The sequence below is a fragment of the Bos taurus genome, chromosome 23 (genome assembly GCF_002263795.3).
Source record: "Bos taurus isolate L1 Dominette 01449 registration number 42190680 breed Hereford chromosome 23, ARS-UCD2.0, whole genome shotgun sequence".
NCBI lineage: Eukaryota > Metazoa > Chordata > Mammalia > Artiodactyla > Bovidae > Bos > Bos taurus.
Window position 1 is genome coordinate 33,209,723 of NC_037350.1, and position 17,570 is coordinate 33,227,292.

Genomic DNA, 17,570 nt, shown 5'->3' on the forward strand with positions numbered 1-17,570 from the left:
GGAGCAGCGCCCTTAGCGCCGCACAGCCGCGAACTTTAGACCTTGTTTGACCGAGGGCGCCAGCAGGCTTGGCTTCCTGCGCGACCTGGGAAGGATCGCGGATGCGAATGGGAAAGCTCGCTGGTAGCGGCGCCTGCGGACCCGCGTCAGCTTTGTAACTATTCCTTAGCCCCTCCGCCGCTCCCTCTCACCACCAATCCCGCAACCAGCTTTCCCCGCCGCTGGAATTAGTGCTTGGTCCATGGATGTGCCGATGTCAGCCCCAGTTTCTTAGGACGTGAGCAGCATGCTTCACTGTCGTAGCTCCTGTGCATTTAGAATCTGGGGCAAGTGTTCTCGGAGGGGGTGCAGTGTGGCCCAGCGTTCTGCTGCCTGGATGCTTGTCTATTTCTGCGTTAACTGGGAGCAGGGATGCCCTTGATATAAGCGCCTTTGGAGAGGAACAGACTTGGATCAAACTCAGAATCTCTTGTTGACAAGCCGTGTGACCTTCCACAAGTCCTTTACCCTGGGTCCGCTGCTTTGCGGGATGGAATGATAACCTGCCCCATAGGTTTGTTGTGGGAGAAGGTATAAGGCTCGGTACAGTTGCTACCTTAAATTCAGCTCAGTGTTAAAATCCATGCTAGCTGACCTGGGTCAAACAACTAGTGAGATTAAAATGTCCACTAAAAAGATGCACAATTTGAGAGTTTCTAGTTTTATTTGGGGCAAAATGAGGACTGCAGCCCGGGAGGCAGCACCTCAGCTCTAAGAGGCTGCTCCAAAGAGGCAGAGGGGGGAGGTCAGTATATAAGATTTTGGTGAAGGAGGGAGTTCAATACAATCAAGTGCTCATTTTACAAAAGGTTTTCTGCTAGTCGGGCTTCCCTTGTGGCTCAGCTGGTAAAGAATCCTCCTGCAGTGCAGGAGACCTGGGTTCGATCTCTGGGTTGGGAAGATCCCCTGGAGAAGGGAAAGGCTACCCACTCCAGTATTTTGGCCTAGAGACTCCAGGGGGTCGCAAAGAGCCGGACACAACTGAGCGACTTTGACTTTCACTTTACTGCTGGTCAGGAGGCTCTGATGTCACCATGAAGAGATTTAATGCTTTTAGCGCCTTTCTAGATATGAGGAGATGCAAGTATTAGAATCATGAAATCAGTTCCTGAAAATGTCCAACTGTCTAAAGACCTGTCCCACCAGATTCCCTGGAGCACAGAGTGCCTCCCTCCACCCTGAATTCCCTCAGGGAGTGTTGAAGTTCAACAGCTGTAGCACCAGGGGGTTCAATCTCTGCAGAGGCACGTGGCAAATGCTTTTGTTTGGTGGCTAACAATGCTCTTGGCAAGTGCCAATTTGTAGCTGACAAAAGTTAGGCTACCAGGGAGTCAACAGGACCCTTTTGTCAAAATCAAGCAACCAAGGTATGATCACAATTAGACTTTGCCTAAAACTCTGGAAGTAGCAAGGAAGCCTCAACTTTGATGAGGATATAAATAGCAGGCCTATACTCAGAGTCTGTGGGTTCAAATGAAACCTAACTCTCTGAGTTGATTTAGGATCACTAGTCCCAAAAAACTCCCTATATTTCTACTAAGAGGAGAGGCTCTTGCTGGCTTTGGTAGATAGAGCCTGTGGTGTTTCACAGAAAGTTTTCCCTTCTCAGGTTCAAAGGATTTGTTAACAAGCCACTCGTTATATACAAACAAATAATACCAATATTTATTAGAGAATTATCCAGCTTACTTTCAATATACTAACATTAAAAAAGAAATAGAAACAGCAGAGGATACATCATCAAATTGGGTTTTGACCAACATCCAGACTTAGCACTGGGAAGTCCCATGACGCAGCTCATCTGGAGTCCCAACTGGGAAAATGTCCCAGGAAGTGAGTCTGCTCTGTGGGTGAAAAATTACAGTTCAGTAGTCGTTCAGTTGCTCACTCATATCTGGCTCTTTGCAACCGCATGGACTGCAAACTGCCAGTCTTCCCTGTTCTTCACCATCTCCTAGAGCTTGCTCAAACTCATGTCCATCAAGTCAGTGATGCTATCCAAGCATCTCATCCTCTGTGGTCCCCTTCTCCTCCTGCCTTCAATCTTTCCCAGCATCAGGGTCTTTTCCAATGAACTGACTGTTTGTATCAGGTGGCCAAGATATTGGAGCTTTAGCATCAGTCTTTCCAATGAATATTCAAGGCTGATTTTCTTTAGGATTGACTGGTTTGATCTCCTTGCTGTCCATGGGACTCTCAAGAATATTCTCCAACACCACAGTTTCAAGGCATCAATTCTTCAGTGCTCAGCCTTCTTTATGGTCCAACTCTCAGATCCATACGTGACTACTGGAAAAAACATATCTTTGACTATTCAGACCTTTGTTGGCATTGTCTCTGCTTTTTAATATGCTGTCTAGGTTTGTCATAGCTTTTCTTCCAAGGAGCAAGTGTCTTAATTTCATTAAATTTCTTTTTAATTTCACAGTTCAAGGCTCCTGCTTATAATCCCAGAACATAAACTGATATCATCATCAATCTGTGAGCAAATTGCAGCTCTGATTTCATGTTAAGGCTGTTTGTTTTGTCCTGTAAAACTTGGAATTTTGTTAAGCCTGGGGCTTGGTTGGCCTAATCCCCTCCAGGGAAGGTAGGTCCCCTATCTTATGTATGGGGCTTATCTATGAAATCTTGCACTCAGAGTCAAGGTAGTGTCCAGGTAGGTTAGAAGCAAGGTCAGAAGCCTTCCCTGCTTTGTCTCTGAAATCTAAAGACTATTTAGTTTCCCTAACAGTGGGCAAATCACTGCAGATGGTGACTGCAGCCATGAAATTAAAAGACGCTTACTCCTTGGAAGGAAAGTTATGACCAACCTAGATAGCATATTCAAAAGCAGAGACATTACTTTGCCAACAAAGGTCCGTCTAGTCAAGGCTATGGTTTTTCCTGTGGTCATGTATGGATGTGAGAGTTGGATTGTGAAGAAGGCTGAGTGCCGAAGAATTGATGCTTTTGAACTGTGGTGTTGGAGAAGACTCTTGAGAGTCCCTTGGACTGCAGGGAGATCCAACCAGTCCATTCTGAAGGAGATCAGCCCTGGGATTTCTTTGGAAGGAATGATGCTGAAGCTGAAACTCCAGTACTTTGGCCACCTCATGCGAAGAGTTGACTCATTGGAAAAGACTCTGATGCTGGGAGGGATTGGGGGCAGGAGGAGAAGGGGATGACAGAGGATGAGATGGCTGGATGGCATCACCGACTCGATGGACGTGAGTTTGAGTGAATTCCGGGAGTTGGTGATGGACAGCGAGGCCTGGCGTGCTGTGATTCATGGGGTCACAAAGAGTCGGACACGACTGAGCGACTGAACTGAACTGAACAGTGGGCTCTTCAACTTTTTCTAGATTTTTTTTTGTGAAAGGCCGAGGTTGTACTTTATATTTTGACTTTGGTTTTTGCTGAGTTACTGTCATTCATTCTTGAGTCGGTCACATTTGTAGCAGAAATGGCAATAGCATTGGGTTCCCTGGTGGCTCAGATGGTTAAAAAAATCCGCCTATAATGAGGAAGACCTTGGTTCAATCCCTGGGCCGGGAAGATCCCCTGGAGAAGGGAACACCTACCCACTCCAGTATTCTGGCCTGGAGAATTTCATGGACAGAGAAGTCTGGCGGGCTACAGTCCATGGGGTTTCAAAGAGCTGGGCACAACTGAGCTACTTGCACTTTCAAACAGAGTTTAATCTTTCTTGTATTCTATTGAAGGAATTGTGGGTGAGAGGCAGTGCTGAGTTTGAGTAGGCTCCAGGAGTTGGTGATGGGGAGTTGGGACAGGGAAGCCTGGCATGCTGCAGTCCATGGAATTGCAAAGAGTTGAACATGATTGAGCAGATGAACTGAACTGGCCTGGGGAACTGGTGTGTTTCCATCTTCTGCCTGCAGAGGAAGCTCTACGGATGGTTGATTTCTAAGGTTTGGGGAAATCTGTTTTGTTGAGCAAACTAAGGCCCAGAATAATGACGTCGGCTTTGTTGCTTCTCTTGATCTGAAATAACTCTTATTTTTCCAAGGTTCTATTTCAAACGGTGTCCACTCTGCATAGGGCCCATAGTATTTTTATGGGAACACAAAAATGTTTCCCTTCTTATAAAGTCAGAATTAAAAAATAAGATTTTAAGTATTAAGATATTAACCTTGATACCAATGCAGATGTAAAAGGTGATTTTTTTAAAAAGAAAAACGTTTATTCTTATGAAAGAGGAGGCCCCCACCAAGGCAAAAGTGCCGCGGGCCTAGGAAATTCACCATGTCCCTTGCCTGACTCCCCCACTATTCTGTGCTCTTTGCAAACTCCCATTCAGAGCAGGAATGATTCCCTCCTGACTCCCATCTTGCTTCTAGGCTGCTCTGACACCTCCCAGAGCTGGCCAGGTGTGTTCACCAGGGCTTGAAAGGATAAGGCCACCTAGTGACAGGGACTTTTCTTCCTTTCCCCTTGGCTTTCCCCTGTCCTGAGCACCTCCACCTCCTAGCTTTTACCTTTCTCCATCCTCTCTTCCTTTCACTCTAAGGACACTATGATGACAGCAGCATATTAGAATGTGTAGATGTGAGCTGAAAGTGTCTGCTTTATCTCAAACGTTTCTGGACCTTAAAATTGTATTTCATTTATCTACACAAGGAGATCTGGCTTCACTTTAAACGCCCTACCCAGTGCTGGATTTATACACAAATCTATATTATTAAAAATGTATTGCTGTATATGTTGAGTGTAAAATTATTTTTCTTATTTTTGAATTCAATAAGAAATATAGTTACACAGTAGAAGTCTTTTGGGGGAGAGAGGGGCTTGTGGGATCTTAGTTTCTGACCAGGGATCGAGCTGTGCCCCAACAGTGAAAGCGCTGGGTCCCAACCACTGGATCACCAGGGAATTCCCTCAATAGAAGTCTTAGGTATATCTTTTAGAAAGGCAAAATTCAAATTCTTTTGAACGACGATGTTGTTGTTTAGTTGCTAACTCATTTCCGACTCTTTGCCGTGCCACGGACTGTAGCCCACCAGGCTCCTCTGCTCATGGGATTTACCAGGCAAAATATACTGGAGTGGCTTGCCATGTCCCTGTCTAGGGGATCTTCCTGACTGAGGGATAGAACCAGCATCTCCTGCATTGGCAGATGGATTCTTTACCACTGAGCCCCTGGGGAAGCCAACATGTATTGAACACTTAAACTGTGTACCAGTCTTTATTCTAAGCATGTTACTGTATTTAATCATCTGATCTTCATGACGACCCTATGTGGTGGGCAGTATTATTATTCCCATTTTTTATGGATAATTTTATAAGTAAGGAAACTGAGACAAATAAACTTCTAGTAACTTTGTCCAATGTCACCCCAATAGAAGGCAGTAGAACAAGGACCCAAATGAAACCCAAGGCCTTGTGCTCAAGCTTATACTTCCTGCCCCCATTACTTAATGGACCTGCTTGTTTACTTCTCAACTTGCATCTCTATTTATAGAAAAGCTCTGAATGGTAGACTCATGCTCTCCATTTTATGACGAAGCCACCTGTATTAGGAAAGAGGGCAGGGGGGTGGAAAGAAAAATAATTCCATACACATTTGTCAGATAGTTTTCTTAATATTGCAAGCTGTATTTTAACTTTCCTTTAAAAGTCATATCTTTGTTTTCATGGTTACAAAGGTAATACAAACTTCACAAAAGCTCAAGCAGTATTGTCCTGTAAAGGCCCTATCTCATAACTTATCACACTAGACTGCCTAAGCAAGTAATTACCTCTCGTTCTGTTGCATACATAAAATTAAGTCATTCTGAACCGTAAACACGAAAATTATATGTAATGAGAAACTTGGGATCAGTATTGCTTAGTTACGGATCCCTGAACCTGTTTCTTTCTCTGGAGCTTTGTGGATGGATTTGTCTTATTAAATCTGATTAGATATCGTTTTCAGGCAGTGCTTCATCTTCCCTGTTGACCCTTTGCAGACCTCTTACTTTGTCAGTCACTGAATACTCCTGAGTCTTCTGGGCTTGTGAAGTGAAGTTGCTCAGTCACGTCCAACTCTTTTTGACCCCATGGATTGTAGCCCACCAGACTCCTCTGTCCGTGGGATTTTCCAGGCAAGAATCCTGGAGTGGGTTGCCATTTCCTTCTCCAGGGGATCTTCCTGAGCCAGGGATCGAACCTGGGTCTCCCGCACGGCAGGCAGACTCTTTACTGTCTGAGCCACCAGGGAAAGTTCTTCTGGGTTTACCAGAGCCCTAAATTGTAATCACCACCCTCTCACATGCAGGCTTCAGAAAACTCAGAGTGAGAAGGGAGAAAACTCAGAGTGAGAAGGGAGCAAATTCCATGGCCTCTGGTGGCCAGAAGGGTCCGGTAGTCTGCACATATCGTGTGGCTGGTGGGGACGGGGGAACGTGGGGAGGGTACCTCTGGCTGGGGACAGAGACCTGCCAGCTGGATGGAGTCCAGCTGATGGTCCTCACACATGGGGGCATCAGTTCATGAAGCCAGTTCTTTGTTTGTTTGTTTTTTAAAAACAGCTAGAAGTCAGGTTTTTTGTTTGTGTTTTAGGTTGTGCTGCACAGCTTTTGGGATCTTATTTCCCACACCAGGAATTGAACCTGGGGCTCTCAGCTAGTGAAAGCACAGAGTCGTAGCCAGTGAACCAGCAGCAAATTCCCAGAAATCTAGATTTATATGCAGATTTTTCCTGTTTAAAAAAAAAAATGTCGTAAGTTTATAAAACAATCCATTTGCCAAACAAAACACTCAGTTTATGGCCTCTGACCTACAGTCAGGAGCAGCAGGGCCTCATGCCATCGGGGTTGGGGAAGAGCTGTTAGCATTGTTTTCCTTGGGGATTTGCAGGAGCAAAGGAAACTTGGCAGACACCCGAGGGTCTCAGACCATCCCGTCTTCTCTTCTTCTCTTCCATTTGGCTAACCTGAATGAACACTGTGAACTCCCCCTCTTTCAAAATCAACTTTCCTGCTTCTAATGTTATGCGTCATTCGAGCTTTAAGATCACCATCACTTCTACAAAGAGTTATACCTAAGTTCTCCCATTGATTAAGTGCAATAGATTGCATACTTGTAACGTCAGGTGTATTCTGAACCTCTCATTTTCTGAATCCTTCTTTCTTGGTCCAAAATCTGTCGCTCTCCACTCACACTCCCCTCTCCCCCACTGAAAGTGTTATCAGCATCTTTGCTTGCAGGAATCTGACCAGGCAGCAGGTTCTGGATAAGTGCTCTAAGAACAGCCGGGGAGAAAGAGACCAGGAGAAGTTGCTGTTGTGTAATCCCATGCAAGTGTCATTATCTGTTGCCAAATACTGAAAGAGAAGCTGGTTCCAACTGATCATCATAAAACCTTTCCCAGCACTTGTGGCTGCAGAGGCCGAGGAAGCAGGGCAACCAGATATATGTGCGGAAAAAATGCAAGAGAAATCGACTCTTGTGAGGTGAGGTGGTCCAATATATGGATTATCAATACAATCAATAACTTTTAAAGATAAAGGTTATCAATATCTTTTTTTTTTTAAAGAAAGTAAAGAATATTTGGAGACCACTTTGCATCTCCATCCAAACGTCATATTAAAAAGAAATCCAGGAGAAACCAGAGTCCGGTGATGGGAATGCTTATACCGGGAGGCATTGAGATTTCAGTTTATCCCTTTTTTTTTTTTCTCCTTTCCTCTCCCAGGTGGAGTTTGTTTGCTGTCCTGGTGAAGTTAAACAGTAGTTAAACAGTTGACTTCACTGGGAAATGATATTATTTTGAAATGAGGCAGGGTTTCCCGTGTCAGTGACCTGGTTAGAGGGAGAGCAGCTGGTCTGGGCCAGGCTTCTAGACTCCGTGCTGCCGCAGCTCTGAGCATTGCTCGTCACCATAGGAGCGGGGAGTAATGAGAGCATGTCTGCTTTCAGATTCTGGTCAGGACTGCTGATGCTACTGGGCTTCCTCTGCCCTAGAAGTTCACCATGTGGCATTTCGACACACATAGAAATAGGTAAGTGGCAGCCTCTTGTCGTGGTATGAAGGACAGTGTATCTGTCAGAAACGTTAAGGAGGGGATTTAAAATCTATCCCACTTGTTGACAACAAGTTCCCCTGCTGCCCTGAGCCATGCGGCAGCGAAGGGGAGAAAGCCCAGGCTGGAGTCGTCCAGGGCTGGGGACTGACTATCGGAGTGAAGTCCATGGAGAAGCAGGAAGGTGCTTTGATCACTGTGTCTCGGGCTGTTTCTCTGCATGGGGAAATAGGAACTGGATAAACTTGGCGGGGGGGGGGGGGGGGGGGGGGGGAGGGCGTCCCATGAAGCAGAAGAACTCATAGAATAGGAGAAGAGAAAAATGGGGGTAGTGTGGTAGGAGTAGAGGAATCTATTTTTGTTTTTACATTTTCAAGTATACGTGAAGGACCACATGTAGCCACAGGACTGGGTCCCCTGAGTCAAACGGCTTTAAAGATGGTTGGCTTCAGGGAGAGCAAGGAAGCGGGGGAATTTGAATGGTCCCTGGTATTAGAGATACCCAGAATGATGGCAGGATTTGGGGAGCCTGGGGATATAATAAGCTGATGCCTGTGAGCTCTGGGCAAAGGCTGAGTGATCTGGATAAAGGTAGATGGTAGCACAAAAGGTTGGTTCTTGGATGAAATGTATTCGTAATGTTTTTTTACTCTTTGGATAAAAACAGTAACAATGTTTTAGTTATGCTGCCTCTAGAAGGTTCAAAACAGAACAAGATTATGAATGAAAAATGAAAATTTGGAAAGGGGGCAGGGAGGCTTAAGAGGGAGGGGATATATGCATATTTATGACTGACTCATGTTGTTGTACAGCAGAAACTAACACAGCATTGTAAAGCAACTATTCCCCAATTTAAAGAACATATGAAAATTTATCAGTGCAAAACAGAATATTGAGCTCTGCTGGGCAGGAACTATATGATCACAGAATTACGATTTGAAGGAATACTAGAGGTCACTGAGTATAGTTCCTTTATTTTACAACAGAGGAAATTGATCGCAGAGAGTTTTCACAGCTAACTCATTAGTGACCTAGTCTAGAATTACATATCCTAACAGTTGGTCCAGTATTCTTTCATGAAACATCTATGCTAAAATGTTAGAGTCATTTAACATCTAAAATGTTAGATGTTAGAGTCAGGAGACAGTGGAAAAGAGACTCAGGCGTAGGTTTTAATACCAGCTCTGCTATAAACTACATGAGTGACTGTGGGCAACTCACTTTCTCTTTCTCTTTTGCAAAATGAGGGGGCTGAACTTCTTAATGAATTCTAAATTATCTTGCACATCTAAGTTCTGTGAAACTGAAATTGCTAAAAACTTTAGCAGTGGGCCAAAGAGGAACAAATATAAGTGGGGATATTCAACTTTTTAATGTTAAGAGTTAAAAAATTAGCACGACAGATGAAATTTCAAAATTTTTAAAATTCAGATAATTGCTTGCCTTTCTTCAGTAGGTGCCAAACAAGGGCCCTAATAATTAATATGTTAATATAAATATAACATGTTTATGTGGACATAATTGAAGGCAATTCCAAATCTGCGCAGATTGTGAGGATTCTTATACAAAGAGATTAAAACTTTGATAATTATTTGCCAGTAACTTACATGATTTAATAAATATCTTGGTTCTTGTTTTCACTTCTTATATAAGGCCTGTGTGGATGATTGACATTTTTGTGAGTTAATTAGAATTGGCCTCCTTCATTGGTTTCAGTCTGTAAACCTCTATAATCCTATTACCTGTTATTTCTGACTGCTACGACTTTGTCTCTTTATGATATAAATGCTTATAATATGGTAGTGGCTACATTTTTGTGTATGTGACTTCCAATAGAAATAAGGTGTCACCTTTGTCTCTTCACAAGGCGTGTTCCTGTTGTTGATACTAAGAAGATTGAGGGTGTGGGTGTGCATATCTTATGGGTGTGGGTGTGTAGGTGGAGCACATGGCTTTTGAGACTTTTTTTCTCCTTCTAAAATAGTTCAGTGATGAGAAAACACTTGTGGGTCATTAATTCAGTCCATGGTTTACACCGTGTATTGTACAGATAAACTTGGTTTGTTGTGAATTGTTGAAGCAAAATATAACTTCTGTTTGAGTTTTTGACATGTGTCAGTCATTAGCTCATCACTTAGCCTTTTTCTGTGTGATTCTCTCACCAAACCTATGAGGTGGATGTTATTTACTTAATTTTACATAGGGGGGAACTGAAGCCTAGAGAGGTAATGTAACTTACCCAAGGTCATAAGAGCTAGTCAAGCAGAAACTGTAATTTTGATTTGTATCATAACAAGATAAATATTGTTTGAATCTAACTATCAGCTAATGAAAATTACTAGTACAAATTAAATTTTCACATCCCACTTCCTTGACAGTTACAAGCACAAAATTTTATCTTTTCCTTTTAAAATGATCTTCAGGCAGTTCTGTTTTCAGTTATAGTTGGATTTAATTCATTTATATACTCATTCTTTCAGGACACAGAGCTCTGGAGTTTCTCCACCTTCAGGATGGGAGTATTAACTACAAAGAGGTAAAAAGTTTGATTTTTTTCTTTTATTCCTTGGGCATTACCTTCCTCTCATAGGTGACAAAAGTCCTAATAGATATTGAAATATCTAGTTTCAATTAAAAAGATGAGTCCTTTTTATGTCTTTATAAAATATTAATATTTGGGGTTAAAATGTATATCTCCTTTAGCACTACTTGAATATATATAATAATGAAATATTTTATATAAATTATAGTGCGAAAAACATTTGAAAGCAGTGTTTGAGAGAATTTCTTAAAATGGTACACTTTATTTCTTTTTGTAAAGAAAAGTTATACGTAAGCCACTTTTTCCCCACTTCTTATCTCTCTGTGTTATGTAAAAACTGCATCATCATGGGAAGAAGTAAGTATTTATTGAGAAGTGTGCTTTGAGATTAAGACTTTTCTGCCTACTGTGCTCTTAGTACAACTAGCTGATGACTCACCTTTATCCATCTTCAAATTAGTTGAAACCATTCTGGCACTATACACTCTTTCTAATTCTATAGCTAAATAAAACTGTGACAAAGATGATTCTTAAATATTACCTTTGAGAAGAGTGGTTAAATTCTCTATGACTTCAGAATTGGATCAAATTATTTACCTGTGAGTGTTGGTAATCCACTATGGAACGCAGGATGATACAAAAACTGAAATCTAGCATTGTTCATAAACTGCTTTTTGTCATTAGTTTCAACTTCCTTATTCACCAATTTAACAGGCCCGCTAGGGAAAAAAACAGCGTTTACATCTGTTGTCTTCATTGACCCTGATAGAAAGTGGTAGGAAAGAGGAGAAGCAAGAATCTGCTTCATTCATGGTGTGAACAATCAATCCTGAGCGTGCCCAGGGTGATTTTCTTGTAGAGGTATTCAAGCTTGCATCACTAACTTAAAACATGTTAAATGGACACACATCCTTCCCCTCAGCACTGGTCCTAATCCGTATATGGATGTCGTCACTGGAAACGGCTTGAGTGCCCTGAGAACACACACCTCCCCCTTTTAACTCATGAAGACAGGGATTAGGTTAGCTTTTCTCATGTTATCAGAAAACCTCTTTTCAAAGATTGAGGATCTGTTTTATAACTTCGTATGTGGGGCTTTGAAGTTTCTCCTTCTCTATACTAAAACCTGCTCTCTGGTGAGTGCTGGGCTCATTGGTCCAGTTTGGTGAAAGGATCCAGAGGGAGGCTACCCCAAGGATGCTAGACAGATCCCACAGGCTGGTGGTGCTCAGCAAGCCCTGCACATTTAGGGTCTGGGTTCTTTTGGTTCTGGGATTATCTTTTGCTGATCCATCCAGAGGTGACTGCATTTGTAATGACTTTAACTTACCATGGCTTCTCTGATAGCTCAGTTGGTAAAGAATCTACCTGCAATGCAGGAGACCACGGCTCAATTCCTGGGTCGGGAAGATCCCCTAGAGAAGGGATAGGCTACCCACTCCAGTATTCTTGGGCTTCCCTTGTGGCTCAGCTGATAAAGAATCCTCTCACAATGCGGGAGACCTGGGTCCAATCCCTGGGTTGGGAAGATCCCCTGGAGAAGGGAAAGGCTACCCACTCCAGTATTAAGAAAGTGAAAGTTGCTCAATTGTGTCCGACTCTTTGCCACCCCATGGACTATACAGTCCATGGAATTCTCCAGGCCAGAATACTGGAGTGGATAGCCTTTCCCATCTCCAGGGGATCTTCCCAACCCAGGCCTGGAGAATTCCATGGACTATACAGTCCATGGGTTGCAAAGAGTTGGACACGACTGAGCGTCTTTCACTGCTAACTTACCATAATCAAGTTAATAAGAGACTAATGCATAAAGCTGAGAAAGTCAGTTTATTAATGTATAAGAACTGTAAGAACCAAACATATCTCACACTGGTGGTAATTTTGTTGTTGCTAAGTCGTGTCTGACTCTTTATGACCCCATGGTCTGCAGTGGGCTTCCCTGTCCTTCACAATCTCCCAGAATTTGGTGGTCATTATTGCCCTGATTTTAGTCCTTCTACAAGAATAAATATAATTTATTAGATAAATAAATAAATATGGTGTATTAACCAGGAAATCAGAACAATGGTGTTCGGTTGGTTGCTGTCTTTTCTTTGCTCTGGTCCTCCCTCACTGCCTGTAGAATAGGTTTGGTCTTTTCTGATCATAGAACTAATAGAAACTGATCGTAAAAAAAATTTAAAGTTACGTTATTTTGTAAACTTGCCTTTTTGGTAATTTACTATATCAGAGAGATCATATATTTGTTCATGTCCATATTAATAGAAGTCTTTAGAATAATTTTTAACAATTACATAATTCTTTGTACCATAATTTATTTAGCCAGTTTCCTATGTTAACTTTTTATTTTGAAATAATTTAAAACTGATAGAGAAGTTGAAAAAAATTAGACAAATACTTTCGGTATGACTTTTACCTAATTCCCCCAATTGTTGATAACTTATCCTATTTGCCTTCTGAGCCTATGTATACATATGATTTTCCCCTGAGCCATTTGAGAGTTAACTGCTGAAGTGGTTGTAATTACCCTTCAATGCACCCTTGTGTACAGTAATTCCCTTTACCCTCAAGGGATATGTCCCAAGACCCTCAGTGGATGCCTGCAACTGTGGACAGTTCAGTTCAGTTGGGTTGCTCAGTCTTGTCTGACTCTTTGCGACCCCATGGATCACAGCACGCCAGACCTTCCTGTCCATCACCAACTCCCAGAGTTTACCCAAACTCATGTCCATTGAGTTGGTGATGCCATCCAACCATCTCATCCTCTGTCTTCCCCTTCTCCTCCTGCCCTTAATCTTTCCCAGCATCAAGGTCTTTTCAAATGAGTCAGCTCTTCACATCAGTGACCAAAGTATTGGAGTTTCAGCTTCAGCATCAGTCCTTCCAATGAATATTCAGGACTGATCTCCTCTAAGATGGACTGGTTGGATCTCCTTGAAGTCCAAGGGACTCTCAAGAGTCTTCTTCAACACCACAGTTCAAAAGTATCAATTCTTTGGCGCTCAGCTTTCTTTATAGTCCACCTCTCACATCCGTACATGACTACTGGAAAAGTACCTCATATATACCATATTTTCCTACACATATGTACATACTTATGATAAAGCTTAATTTATGAATTAGGCACAGTAAGAGAAACAACAGTGACTAAAAAATAGAACAAGTATAACAATATATGTAATAAAAATTATGTAACTATGGTCTTCCTATCAAAATAACTTACTGAACAAATTTATTGTCTTTTCCATTTTATCTAAGCACTTAATTGTATACTGTGGCTGTACTTTTGCAGTTTGAGGTGCTGCAGCAATACTAGCACAAATTTCCTTTTCCTTCACAATTTCATAGCTAGAATATTTCTTTCCTTATCTACAGCATTCACCTTTTCACTTAAAGAAAGCCCTTCACAGTTTCTCTTTGGTATGTCCAAATGGCCAGCACCACTCCTCTTGTGCTTTGGGGCCATTACTGAGTAAGGTAAGATCTACTCGAACACAAGCACTGTACTACCTAAATCGCAGGTCTAATGATGGAGACTAACAGGCAGGATATAGTGGACAAAGGGAGGCTTGATAGAACAGGATGGTGCGAGCTTTCATCATCATACTCAGAATGGTGGCCAGTTTAAAAATCAGGAATTGCTTATTTCTGGAATTTTCCGTCTGAGATGATGTATTTTTGGCTGGGCTGAGTCTTCACTGGTGCGCATGGGCTTTCTCTACCTATGAGGAATGGGGGCTACTCTTGTGGCGCACAGGCTTCTCACTGCAGTGGCTTCTCTTGTTGTGGGGCATGGGTTCTAAGCTCGTGGGCTTCAATAGTTGTGGCACACGGCTCAGCAGTTGTGGCTCAGAGAGAGCTGGCTCAGTAGCTGTGGCACACAGGCTTCGTTGCTCCATGGCATGTGGGATCTTCCTGGACCAGGGATCAAACGGGGTGTCCTCTGCATTGCAAGGCAGATTCTTAACCACTGGAACACCAGGGAAGCCCCATTTAATATTTTTGGACTTGGGTCACTAAACCAAGGAAAGCAAAACCATGGTTAAGGAGGGACTGTATTTCCTAAAAACAAGGACTATATATATGTGTGTGTACATATACACACACTACTATATACATGTATATAACTACAGTATGATAATAATGACAATCAGGAAATCAACATAGAAATAACACTATTGCGCAATCCCAGGCTCTTACAGATTTCAACAGTTAACTCAACATACTTCATCGTTTCAGGGCTGATACAGAAGCACGTGTTTGGTTCCCTCTGAGCTTCTCCAACCTGGAACAGTTCCTTAGGCCTACCTTCTCTTTATTGTCCTCAACAGTTTGAAAAAGTACAACCCAGTAACTCTGTGGAACGCACCTTCATTTGGTTTTGTTTGATGTTTCCTCATGATTAGATTCTCCTGCAGGTTAGTTTTGGGCAGAAATACGATAGACCACTGAAGTGACGCTGTACTCTTCTCATTGTGTTTTGTCAAAAGGCCCGTAATGTCAACTTGAACCATTTCTGGTGATGTAACTTTTATTTCAGCTGTTGTATTTTTCATTCAGTTCTTTATGTCTTCTATTTGAGAGAACTTTTTTCTTTCTTCTTTTTTTTTTGGTTTCAGATGTGTTTGCAATTGTTCAGTGAAGCATTTTTCTGAGGGTTACTATAAAATATTTGTCAGATAATTCAGAAATTCCTGCCATCTCTTGGTGGGCATCTGATGACTGTCTTTTTTCATTCCTTTTGACATCTTTCTAGTTCTTGGTATGACGAGTGATCTTTGATCGTAGCCTGGACTTTTTAGGTATTAGGTTACGAGACTGGATCTTCTTTAAACTTCCTGTTCTAGTTGTGTTCTTCTGATACCACTCAGGTAGTGGAAGGAGTCAGGGGACACTCCTTCCTAACTGCCAACGGGGGTTAGAATTCAAGGTTCCTCACTGGGCCTCTCTTGATGCCTCCCTGGCTAGCATAGGTAGGAGTACCTAATGGCTGCTCCTCACCATGGTCTTTACTGATGTCAGAAGGCAGAGGTGGCCTCTTACCTGGGTGGAGGTGGATGTCCTGGTCTCCCCTGGGCCTCTTCTTATACTGCCCCCCTTCCCACAGCAGGGAAGGGGAGAAATCCCTTGTTCCAGTTGGGATTGGATGTCCAGGCTCTCCTCATGGTCTCACTGATACCATAGGGTAGGGGACAGGATGGCAGGGATGAAAGTTCTGGCTCCCTCCTTAGCCCTCTCTGATACCACCGCAGTGGGGGAGCCAGGGCACCTCATTGCAGCCTGGTGAGAGGGCAAGCCGAGGCTCCCCACGAGACCTTAGCTAGTAGTGAGGAAGCGTGAGTCTGTGTTTTCTTCTTTGGTGTTTGTCTAGAGCAGAGAGGTTACTGTGCAGAAGTTGTGTCTTGCTAGGCTGTCCCATGCCTGGTTTTGTGGCCTGAGAGTTGCAGGCTTTTGTTTTGTCTACACCCATTGGAGTTTCTAGGCAGCTGGCTTTTCCAATATCCAGTTTGGACTACATGAAGCAAAAAGAAAATCCACAGAACTCACCACAGTGTTACTCTTCAGCTCCTGTTCAATGTGCATACTTTTATCCACCTTTGAGTCATAAGTTATATTCTTTTCTTAGACAATGTCCAGGGTTTCAGCTGTATTTAGCAAAAAGAACAGGGATAAGTACACCCACTCCATCTTCCTGGAAGCAGAAGTCCTATTGCTATCGATGATAATTTTGGTTAAGATGGAGTCTGCCGCATTTTACATTGGAAAGTTAATAAATATTTTCTACTTCTTTAAGTAGTAAATATTTTGTAGGGAGATATATTGAGGTAATGCAAATATTCTGTTTCTCATTAAACTTTTTAGCATCCATTGATTCTTGCCTGAAATAATTTTGATGTTTGCCAAATGTTCATCTGATTCTATCATTCCTTGTACATTTATAAATTTGGATTCTGCTATAAGGTAAAGACTCTTCTTACCCATTTATCTATCTCTTTATATTATATATTCATGGATTCCTCTTTTATTCAATGGTTTATATCACATTATGTGCAGTGCTTAGTCACCCAGTCATATCTGACTCTTTGTGACCCCAAGGACGGTAGCCCTCCAGGCTCCTCTGTCCATGGGATCCTCCAGGCAAGAATACTGGAGTTGCCATGCCTTCCTCCAGGGGATCTTCCCAACCCAGAGATCAAACCCAGGTCTCCCACATTGCAGGCAGATTCTTTACCGTCTGAACCACCAGGGAAGCCCTATATCACATTACTAATATTATTTATTCTGATGCTCCAATTGTCCCAGAATTCATTTCAAGTTGGCTTTTGTGTCTGTTTAAAACCCTGGATTCACAGGAAAACATCTCCAATTCCAATCCATCAGCACAGGATCTAATCTAATCTTCTCCAGGTTCTTATCTGTAACTCCTTTCTGCAACAGTGAAACCTGACCTCCATTATCCTTAATACAAGTTCTGGTTCTGACATGCTTGATCTCCTTGTAGGTAATCCAAGGAGCAAGTCCCTTCAGCTCTGGTACTGCTAGTCGAATCCCCTTGGCCCAGAAACAAATGAAAAACGAAAACAGAACAGGGAAGACATACGGGACCAAGAAAGGATTAATATCCTTAATTGTTCCTGTAGTTCATTGAAATTTCTTTATCTTCAGCTCTGGAAACAGATTCACTTTTAGAAGTCTGTTCTTATTATTTTTTTCATTTTTGCCAATATGTGAAAATGGTATTTTGTTATAGGTTATATTGACAAATAATTAATTTATTATTAATGAGGTTAAATATATTTTCAAGTGTTTATTGACTATTTCTATTGCTTCTTCTATGAATTGCCTGTGTCTTTGCTAATTTTTCTATTAGGATATTAATCTTGATGTGAAGAATGACTTTTTGTTTTACTAAAGACAGCATCTTATCATGTGTCAAATGATTCTCGTGGTTATTTATTTTTCTCTTAAATTTGTTTCTGGTTCTT

At 42.2% G+C, this 17,570-nt stretch overlaps 1 protein-coding gene across 1 annotated transcript in view; it reads left to right on the forward strand.

The window, feature by feature from the left end:
• The first annotated feature begins 7,885 nt into the window (after window positions 1-7,885).
• The window catches only part of GPLD1 (glycosylphosphatidylinositol specific phospholipase D1), a 50,990-nt gene continuing 41,305 nt past the window's right edge, over window positions 7,886-17,570 (forward strand). The window contains 2 exon segments of the mRNA NM_174816.2: window positions 7,886-8,021; window positions 10,523-10,578. Of these exon segments, the coding sequence (NP_777241.1) occupies window positions 7,925-8,021; window positions 10,523-10,578 (153 nt within the window). The 5' untranslated portion in view covers window positions 7,886-7,924.